The sequence below is a fragment of the Tachyglossus aculeatus genome, chromosome 7 (assembly GCF_015852505.1).
Source record: "Tachyglossus aculeatus isolate mTacAcu1 chromosome 7, mTacAcu1.pri, whole genome shotgun sequence".
Lineage (NCBI taxonomy): Eukaryota > Metazoa > Chordata > Mammalia > Monotremata > Tachyglossidae > Tachyglossus > Tachyglossus aculeatus.
The window spans coordinates 56,243,586-56,254,125 of record NC_052072.1 but is presented as its reverse complement, the minus strand read 5'-3'; the positions used below and the strand labels follow the sequence as shown (position 1 = coordinate 56,254,125).

Here is a 10,540-nt window from a genome sequence, read left to right as displayed (position 1 = left end):
CTATTCTTTGCTTAAAATTTAAAAAAAAAGTGTGGGGGGGGGGGGCTCTCGTCTATGGACTTTCCTGGAGCTTAAAGAGAGAGCTGGGTTTGTGATCCTGGGGAGGTCAAGGTAGAGAGTCCTCCAACTCAAGGCCGCCTCTAAGAAATCTGATCAGAGCAAAGCTCTAAGTGATTTGGCCTTTTCCTCAGACACTTACGGATGTACCTGTCAGTCGGGTTCCTCGGAAACCTAAGAGAAAGCAAAAAAAAAAAAAAAAAAAAAAAAAGGATCGAAAACTTCATCTGAGTATTAAAGGTCATCCACTAAAAAACAAAAAATATGAAAACCAAGTTTCTGTTGTGAAAATTCTCAAAACGCTCTAAATATATTCTCATTCTTAAACTTTCTGAATCACGGGTCAGTCCGAGGTGCTTATCCTCGTTAGTGTTTTTACACTTGTTACAATGAAGTGTGTGTGTGTGTGTGTGAGAGAGAGAGAGAGAGAGAGAGTTTGGGGGAGGGGGAGATGGGGAAAAGGGGAGGGGAGGAGGGGTCCTCTGAAGTCAAGCAAAGCCAGCTCTTGGTTCAGTATTTAGTATGCATTACTATTATGCATTTTGCATGTTTATGGCCCTTTCCCTCCGAAGAGCTCTAGGCACGTTACAAAATCGAAGAGTGAGTATTACATAAACGTAGCCATGTTTGGGTGGCAAGAACCTGTCTAAAGCTAAAATGAATATATAATCCATGTGCTAAATTTCCCTACCATTTCCCCACAAATGAACATGTTTCTTCCTGAACCATTTACATCTATCCACCTACCTAGATTGACACTATCATGCACAGATAAGTGTACTAACTCAGTGAATTTATAATTAAAATCCACCACGATTTAGCCTAAACTGCTAAATAAATGCACGAACCTATGTAATAAGCCAAAATCATAAGCAGTTTATTCTCTCAATATCTTTATGCGGATAGAGACAGTGATTAGAACGTTTATCAAATCAGTAACAACACAATTCTGAAAACATAAAGAGGGAACGAAATTGTATCTATAGCCTCATAAACTAAACATCTATGTAGATATATGGGCACTGCAAGTTGATGATAATGCCATAGGCTCGGTAGTTCTGCAAAAATAAAAAATAAAAAAAATAAACAACAAAAAAAAAAGATTTCTCCTCATTACCCTGATTAGATTAACGGTGCATGTGAAAATGTCCTGTTGCATTTTATAAATCCTTTTTAATATGCCTAGGTCGCTTATCAATCATTATAAATTATAAAGCCCGTGGTCTAAAAAAGATCAATTTTGATCAGGCTACTTACTTGTGACATTTAGCTTTTAGAGTAGTCTAGAAGTGAAAACCTGGTAACTAGTCTCACCACAAAACCTCTTTTTCACCTGATTCTCATGCAAGTCAGCTCCAATATTAAATAAAAAGATGAAGTATAACTGATATAAATTATGTCCATATTGGTATTGACCTGCAACACTTCATTCACGGTCTAGAGCTTAAACTTGGAAACACTTTAGCTGCCTTCGAAACTACTACTTACACCTCTTCTTAATTGTTTCGATTCCTAATCCCTTATGCATATTTTTTCTCTTTAAAAAATCAGATTTCTATTATTATCTAGATTTTTTCCTTAAAAATTGCTGATTTGATATACATATAGATAGATATGAACACATCAACTGTATTATATACATATAGCTATATATAGTAGATATATCTACAGAGATAGATATATCTCATCTCCTAGCTCTGTTCAGGTGCAAACATACATTTTAAAATCGTCGTCTCTCTCCCGTTCCCCATCCCCGGTGCACTGGGCAAAGGGCCGGACTTTGGCTTGCGTTGAACTGTTTAATGTTCTCAAGTTGAGAGATCCCTGCGCCTTGCACTAACTGAATAATGTTGCTTGTCCGGTACTGATTCTTAGCTAACAAGCTGGCCGGCGTGGCAGGGCGCGGGGAGGGGGCGAGGATGGGGAAGAAGCCACATCATCCCAAGAAGTCGTTCAGATGGGCGTGGAGCAAGGCAGAAGCAGAGATGTAGACCAAGATCTGGGGATAAAAACCGGCCCTCCCATTTCACGAGACCGAATGTCTCTAACCAGTTGCGGGAGGAACTCAGCCCTTTATCTTTTGCCGCAAACTCTCAACTGGCAAACCCCGACTTCTCCAAAAGAGAATACGGGGGAAAGGGGAAGGTGGGAAGGGAGGCATGAATTGGAAGTTTAGAAAACAACTGAAGGGCTCCCCTTAAAAACAAAACAACAGCAACAACAAAACCCTCCAAAACAAACAAACACGTAAACAGTCAGGGTTTTTTGGTATAACTTTTCTGGATCCATAACCCTGATTTTTCCCAAAGGTAAAAAGGAGGCCACAGCAAACGAATTGTGGGGCGGGGGGTGGGGGAGCGCTCCAGGAGGTAGGGGAGAGAAGGTAGGGTAGTTTGGCTGGAATCTCCTTTATAACGCTCCATCCGGGGGGCCCAGGGGCCGAATTGCCTTCGGTTAGAAACTATTTGCAGCCCTTAGTACAGACAGACTCAGGCTGTTTCATTTATGCTTCTGTCGGAAGTTAAATCCGAGCCGATAATTTATGGACTTTTCAGCCCTGGCTGCTTTGAAAGGCCTACTCGGGTTGAGGGTTGGGGGTGCGCGGACGCGTGTGGTAGGATGTGTTTTATGAGGGTGTTTCGCCTTGAAATTTCTCAATTGGATGTAGCTCCATTAAACCCCCAATTTTCTCGGACAACCATTGCCTCGCTGAACCTTTTACTCTTCTCTCTTCACCCTCCCACCATCCCCCACCATGTCCTCCTTCCCTCCCCCTTCATCAAGGATCGGGTGGTGGCTGGAAGGTTTTGTGATTAGAATCTATTTCCGAAAATCACCCTTCTGGCGGAGAGAAACTCTTTCCCTCCAGATCAACTTTGAAAGACTCTGAAGTGTCCCACTTCCACCAACAACCTGCCTTAAAGAGCTACAGGTCACATACCTAGAATATATTTTTCTAACCATTTCAAGGAGGAACCCACAGCTACAAACCCGCCATCCCACAAGAAGATTCAGATTCTGTACAGATTTAGCAGGTCTGTTGTCCTTTTTCTTTTCTTTTCTTTTTATTATTCACAAGACTGAGTTCGTTTTCAACTTCATAACTTATAGAGGCGAAAAGCTACATTGAAATAAATTAAAACACCATAGACAGAGACGGAGCTTTAGACACGGCTTGTTCAGAAGAAGCCACCCAACGGAGAGAAAGCCAAGCACGAACCCAGTTACCAAGGAGGGCTCTCAGATGTCTTGCCTCTCAGCCAACCCAAAGAAGGCAAAAGAAAACAAACAAAACAAAACCACAAAAAAAGTCAAACGTTCACTTTTTTGTTTCATTTTACCTTTGGAAAGAGTAAGAAACAAAAATTGGAAGGTGGTTATTATGCATTTCAGGTTTTTGCTGTGTTCGTGTGTGTGTGTGTGTGTGTGTGTGTGTGTGTGTGTGGTTCTTTTTTCCCTTCTGGAATGTCAGACGTTCATGTCATTGGGTATTTGGTCCCCCAACAGTCAAAATACTGCAGCTGAGATCCAGTATATATAGCTATATATATACAAAGTAAGATAGTATAATAAATATTTTAGTGTCTCTCTTCAGGTTTGATTTTTTTCCCCCTTCAAAAGTAGTTTTTTTTTTCAAGGACTGTATTCTCGGTTTACTTGAAATGTCAAAGTTCAGGTTTCAGTTTCTTTAATTTTTCACACTTGATTCGGAGAAAGGCCGTAGACCTTCTTTTTCCTTGTCTCTCTACTTAATCTTTGTGTCGGTGAAGGTGTCTGGGTCTTGAGCGCCCGGAGGCCACTCAGGGTCTCGCTTGCTCCAGCTGCTGGTGTTGACTTCTGATGGCAAATCTGCTGACGTGGACTGGGATGGGCACGACGATCTTGGGGTTCCTGGAGGGCTCCCCTGTCTTGGAGTTGGCGTTGCCGGCCTTCACGCGTTTCCACTTGGCCCTGCGGTTCTGGAACCAGATTTTAACCTGCACTTCGCTGAGTTTGAGGGCGTGGGCGATCTGGGACCGCTCCGTCAAGGACAGGTACTTTTTGCAGTGAAACTCCTTTTCCAGCTCGAGCAGCTGCTCGCTGGTGAAGGCCGTCCGCCGCCGCCGGTTCTTGCCGGTGGACGTGGTGGCCCCGGCGCTGGGCACGCTCTGGGCGCTCTCCTCCAGCGCGGCGCCCGGGTCTTCCTCCTTGTGGCCGGCTGGGCCCGGGATGTTGTCGTCCGAGCTGTAGTCGAGGTCGCTGTCCATGGAGAAGCTTTCCTCTTTGCCCTTCGAGTCGTCTTCCCCTTTGGCATCGTCTTTCCCGGGGACCCTGACAGCCCCGACTGGAAAAGCCAAACCAAACGGGCGTTATTGGATTACGGTCCGCCCACGAGGGACCAGTGCCCTTTCCCCATTCGACTTTCCCACGTTGATTTTTCGTTTAGGTGATTGATTGATCGATCGATTGATCGGACGAACCCTCTGGTATCGACCTGCCCCAGGAGCGCCCACCAGCAGATAGGTAGCACTATATGACGGGAAGGGGACCCTGGAAGGACCGGCTTCCTCGGTGAGGTTCTCTCCTCCTCCCAAACGCTCCGGCCCCTTCTCCCATCTCCCGATCCCGGCTCCAGGAGCCTCCGGCGACAGAAGGGACCGGAGGGATGGCACGGGGCGGGAGGTGAAGAGGTTGGGATGGAGGAAGAACTCCCTGCTCTCTCTGGCTGACCATCTGCCCCCGGACCGGCCTCTCCGAGGGCAGCCTGACGTTATTCCTTTCCAGATGAAAGGGGTCGGGGTGAGAGGGCCGGGGGGGGGGGGGGAGGAAGGGGGAGCCCGAAAGCGCGAGTGATGGGCTTTTCCTGCCCACTAAGGTTATTTGGTCTAACGGTCCAAAGGAGGGCATTTCCGTTTTCTTGGGAAAACGTAGGAAACTCTCCCTCCTTCGATCAAGGCCTGCCCAGTCTCCAGATGTTCAAGGGGGTAATTGCTCTTGGGCGCTGGTAAGGATGTTGGGCCAAGCTGGGAGCCTGCCCGCGGGCTCTCTCTCCCTCCCCCTCCTCCTTTGGGTTAATCTACCCTCGGCCCCTCCGGAACGAAATGGGAAGCCCAGTTTCCCGCGGCCAGCGGCCCCCAGCCCCAGCCCCAGCCGGCGGTGACAGATATATGGCCCAATTCAGCTGTCCGCAGCCGGGCGCGCAATGACCTCCCTCGGCGCGCTGCACCGGTTTAAATGCCCCGCTGGGAGCCCGGCTGCCCTTTCCGGCCCGGGCTCGTCTGCCCGCCGGTTCCACCTCAGGGGGAGCGCCAGACGGGGCCGGGAGGGTGGGTGGGCAGGGTTGCTGGGCGAGGGGGAGGACGGACAGAGCTGAGGGAGGCCCGGAGAGAAGTTGCAGAGCTGAGGAGGGCTGGCAGAGCTGGGGGAGGAGTGGCAGAGCCGGGGGAGGCCCGAGGAGGACTGGCAGAGCCAGGGGAGAAGTGACAGAGTCGGGGGAGGCCCGGAGAGGAGTGGCAGAGCCGCGGGAGGCCCGGAGAGGAGTGGCAGAGCCAGGGAGGAGTGGGGGAGCCGAGGAGGACTGGCAGAACTGAGGAGGACAGACATCACAGGATGAGCTGGGGAGGACTGTCAGCGCTGGGGAGGCTGGAGCCTCTTTGACCTCAGTTCCAGCGACTCTTGCCCCCCCGGGGCAGCGACATCCGCAGGGCAGTTAGCATCAGAGAAAGCTTACTGGGGCCATCCCTGTAGGGTCAAGGCGTACACATCACTTCCTCCTCCCCTTGCCCCCCTGCCCTCCTGTCTCCTTGGCCCCCTGCCCTGCTGTCTCCTTGCCCCCCCCTGCCCTGCCGTCCCCTTGTCTCCCTGCCCTGCTGTCCCCTTGCTTCCGCAGCCCTCCCCTTCCCGGGCCCGGGCCCGGGCCCGCATTTCGGAAGGGGGCGAGGGCGGCGGCCCCCCTGGCCGGACTCACCGAGGGAGGCTTGCATGGCCTCGGAGGCCGAGAAGGACAGCAGGGAGCTCTCCTTGCCCAGGAAGGACTTCCCGTCCTCGGTCTCCGGCTGGATCCCCTCCGCCTTGTCGAAGTTTCCCTGCAGGGCTTGAGGCGCAAACTTCCGTGCCGTCTCCTGGTGCTGGGGGGAAGCTGAGAAGCTGCTGGGCAGGGTGGCCATTAGGGTGGAGGTGAGGGCCATGCCTTGAGCCAGGCTGGAGCAGAAGCCGGTGGGCAGGCTGGGGATCTGGTGGTGGGGGTGGGACGGGGGCAGGGCCGGTTGCAGGGAGGCCTGCGGGAGCGTGGGCGGGGGAGGGGGAGGAGGGGGTAAGACCACCGGCCGGTAAGGCATGAACATGGGGTAGCCGGTGTAGACGAAGTGGCCCGGGCTGGGCTGGGGAGGGCTGCCTATCAGAGAGTCTATGCTGAAGGCGGTGCTGCTTCCCAAGGGGCGCTGCATCATCATTAGGGATGACTGAAAGGCTGCACTCATATAAGCTCTTGGTGGTGTAAATGCCAGGAAAAAAAAAAAAAAGGAAAGAAACCCACAAAACAAAATTAAATTCTGGCCCAAGGCGGCGAAAGCCCTTCCTGCTGGGGAGGAGGAGAAGAAAAGGAGAGAGACAGAGAGAAAGAGAGAATGAAGTCCGGGGCGGGAGGGGTGGGGGTGTCGACCCCAAATCACCACCACCCTTCAATCCTGCGGCTTGTCCATTGATGGGGGGGAGGCGGGGGTCCGGGAGGCCAGAGGTGAGGCGAGGGTTAAAGCCACGGGGATTTGGTGGGGCTGCGAAGAGGCATCGAAAAGAGTCCCCCGGCCGCCCCTCAAGGTCTCCCGATTCCGGCCGGGCCTTCGTCTGCGGGGAGGGGCCGGGGGAGAGGAAGGGGGTCAGAAGCGCCAAGGGTCAGCAGGGATCCGCTCCTCCGGCCGGCTTCCCCCGTTTCTCCTCCTCCTCCTCCTCCTCGTCCTGCAGCAGCACGGCGGCCAGAGCCGGGGTCCCGGAGCCCCCCGCCGCTGTAAGGTCCCGGAGCGGTCGGGGCTCCCGCGCTGGGCTGGCCGAGGCTCGCTCTCCCGGGTGCCGCCAGCCCCTTTAAATCGCGCTCTTCGTTCTCATTCACATTTTGCCAGCTCCCGAACCTCGCCCGGGTCACGTGGCAGCCCGCGCCTCTCCCCATTGGCCGGCGGGAGGGAGGGAGGCCGGCCGGCCGGCCGGCCGGCCGCTCGGGGCCCCGCCCCGCCCCCCCCCCGGCCCCTTCGCCGAGCGGGCCGCCCGCACCGACCCGGGAGCCCAGAGAGCGCCCGGGAGGAATCCCGAAGGCGGGGAGGGGGGGGGGGGAGACAAAACAGCTCCCGCAGCCCGGGCCGCCGAGAACTTGTGAAACCCCCATTAGCACTTCCAAGGGCCGGCTCTTCCCCGCCAGCTTTAGGCGGGGGGTGGGGCTGAAAGGGAAAAGGGGGTGGGGGACACACAGATGCACTTCATTCCATTCGGGAGGAAAAGCACATCAAAAAGCAGCTCCCTTAGCATGCAATCCCGGGGCGAGCTTTCTTCTCTCCCCTCCCCCCGGCCCTCAAAGACTTCCCGCGGTCTCCACAGATAGGCAGATCCAGTATCGGGATGATTTCTTAATTAGCCTGTCCCCGCTGTGACAGATTGGAGGATTCACGTGCTCGGAATCGGATTCGGAGGTATTTTTCTCTAGGTGTTTCTCCCCCCCACTCCCCGCCCCCCCCCCCCGTGCGTTGGTCAACCCTATGAGGGGAAGCAGCGTGTTTCGGCATGGGCAAAGGCGCTGTTGGCTGATGGGTTCCTTTTCTGTCGATGGGGAGAGGAACTGTGGGTCTTTCTTCCCGAGTCACACACTTATGGGAGTGATTTTCATTTTCCCTTCTGACGTTGTTCACCCTAACCCTTCCGTGCCCTCTTCGCCCCCGCACCCCGAAGAGAGGCCTCCACGATCGTTCTGAATAATAAATAAAGTGGGTCTTTACCTTTGCTTCATCCTCGGCACCAAGCCGCGAGGTGCAGTGCCTCCGGATTATCCGGCGCTACATTGCTGTGGTGTTGGAGCGCGCCTTGGAGAGGTTTAGAGGAAAATTCCGTTTTGTAAACAGGCGCTAATTCTGCACGCTCCTAACGTAGACGAAGCTCTGGCTACAGCGAAGCCACTTGGTGAAGACACCAAGAACTATTTTGAGGTTTCAGCAGACCAGGTTGGCTGCCTGAAAAGAATAAAGTTGAGCGAGTTCGCCTTGCGTTTTTGGTCTGAAAGCGCGAAGACATCCGAAATATCTCTCCCCCACCCGATTTATTTATTTTTTTAAAAAGTCATTGTAAAGACTAGAACAATTCCATTAGATTGTGAAGCGGGGAAGAGACGCGAGTCCATACATAGCCATTCAAACATCTCCTGGGGACCGACTTTAACTTATTTCAACTGTTTCGTGTGAACAAAATCCCCGGGAAGTTAGTTACAAAGCGCAGGGCAATCTCTTTTAAAATAAAAGAGGCTCACAAACGAGATCAGGAAATGGTGGATGGCTCTCCTTCAAAGCACGTTTAATTGGAAAATAAAGACAAATCGATATTTATGAATTCATGAACACAATACTTTGGAAACCCTTCTTCCTGCTCGTTCTGTCGAAACCCTAAGGCACAATGGGGAATATTTTAGTCGTCCATATGGAGAAGCCGTCCAGGAGAAACACTTCACATCAAACGAGATCATGTGGACAAAGTCGAAGGTCTGATCTGTCTTTAGTGCCTTAGAGCGTTTAGAAAACTTGATGTCACCATTCTCAGCCCCTTCCCCTCCCCTCATCACCAGCATCCCCTAGGAATAAAAACGTTTCCTCAGCGTACGGACCAGGATATCTGGAGGGAAGCCATTAAGGTTGCTGACTGCAGCTTCAGTCTTTGTGGGGACAGAATCAGAGGGAGGTGCTCCCCTAGGTGCCAGAAGGGGGAAAAAAGAGGCAGATGGATGTCATCTCTGACTTCCACCCGCTCTCTCCAAAATATAAATGTGTTCGATACACAAGAAAAAACACTAACTGAATCAGAAACAACTCAATCATCCCAGCCCATCAGGAGATTGTGACCGAAATCCATTCATTCAAAGTCTTGTTGTTGTATAGAATTTTTTTGGAGTCGTGGACTTTCTGCTCACCTTATTTGATTTCTGTTTCTGAATCTTGGCCTCTTTTTCCTTTTACCACTTGCGATCATTCCGTTTCCTACTAATTTTCCTGAGATTGCACATAGCTATTGTGTGCATACATACATACACTCACACACAAACGTGCGCGCACACACACATAGACACACACGCACGCGTACACACACACACAGAGAGAGAGAGAGAGAGAGAGAGAGAGAGAGAGAGAGAGAGAGAGCCTTTTGCAATTTGCTGATTCCCGGCAAAAAAAAAGATTGTTCTTGGAATTTGCAAAACGAGATAGCTCTTGAAGAGATCGGAATGTCCATGATAATTTTGGTATAAATTCTACATTTCGACTCCACGAGGAAGATCTGGGTCTATTGAATTATGTCTACCCTTGAAATAATTTGATGGTACATTATTTACATCTATAAATTGCCATTGAAAGTATTGACTGCAGGGGTTATAGCACTAATCTTCTTTTATTAGTGAGTTCAGAGTGGTCTCATCAATATGAATTTTATTTACTAGTGTGCTTTTTCTTGAGTGCAAGAGTAATATTTTTCATCTAATGTTTAACTGCTTAGAAAACGACTGTACATGCCATAAAAGTATCCTTGTGTTTTTGCGGTGATTAACAAGATAGATTCTAGACACCTTAATCCAGCTGCAATGTGTTTAAAGCGTGGGGTCTGCAATAAAAACCTTTACAATTTTTATTCTGCTCCTTGAAGAGATTTATGGAGAGTGTGCGACAGGTGCATTGCTTATCTTTTTATCAATCTATCATCTATCTCTCGCCCTCCCTCCTCTCTCTCTCATTTCTTTTAACACACCTACCTACCTGTCTGCACTTACCTACCTACCTAGTTGTATTAATTCAAATCAAGAGGTCTTTGATAATTCCTCTAGTAATTTAATTCCTCAGTTCACACCCCTTCTCCGTCATACTCAGAAAGTCTGGAAGAAGAGGAGGGAGAAAAATCAGCGCAGGAAAACTGGCGACCACTTCAAAAAATACTCTCGGATTCACATTCTAAAGAGGTTAATCTGGTCAGCGAACTAACTGGCCCAAGTTTATCGGGAATAAGGTCTTGGTGACGTTTCTGACCTCCACATCGTATCCAGTCCCATTCAGCAGCTCAAGCGCCTGGAAAACTAATGGTAATTAAGTTGTCTCCACGCCGTTTGACTGCTTAGAGGTTACAGCCTGTATTTGCATTCCGGTGTAAGGACTATGAGGTAAGTTAGCCCTTACAGGCAGAAAACATATTCACGTTAAAGTTGCCTTTAACGTCATCTATTGCCGTTAAGACCGAGTGCACGCAAAACAGTAAGATGTACGGATTCGTCCCT

The 10,540-nt window shown here is 50.6% G+C and overlaps 1 protein-coding gene across 1 annotated transcript; it reads right to left on the bottom strand.

The window, feature by feature from the left end:
* Positions 1–3,090: 3,090 nt before the first annotated feature.
* Positions 3,091–6,600, bottom strand: GBX2 (gastrulation brain homeobox 2). Its single transcript, XM_038749515.1, has 2 exons — positions 6,005–6,600; positions 3,091–4,381 (listed from the first exon to the last, which is right to left on the bottom strand). Exons 1-2 carry the CDS (start codon positions 6,513–6,515, stop codon positions 3,858–3,860), a joined length of 1,035 nt encoding a protein of 344 aa, XP_038605443.1. The 5' UTR covers positions 6,516–6,600; the 3' UTR covers positions 3,091–3,857.
* Positions 6,601–10,540: the final 3,940 nt, after the last annotated feature.

Bases quoted from the DNA above. Each gene is read 5' to 3' on its own strand.
- GBX2 (XM_038749515.1), bottom strand. From the start codon at position 6,515: ATGAGTGCAGCCTTTCAGTCATCCCTAATGATGATGCAGCGCCCCTTG. The intron at 4,382-6,004 runs GTGAGTCCGGCC...TGGCTTTTCCAG, and splicing joins GGCCATGCAAGCCTCCCTCG to TCGGGGCTGTCAGGGTCCCC.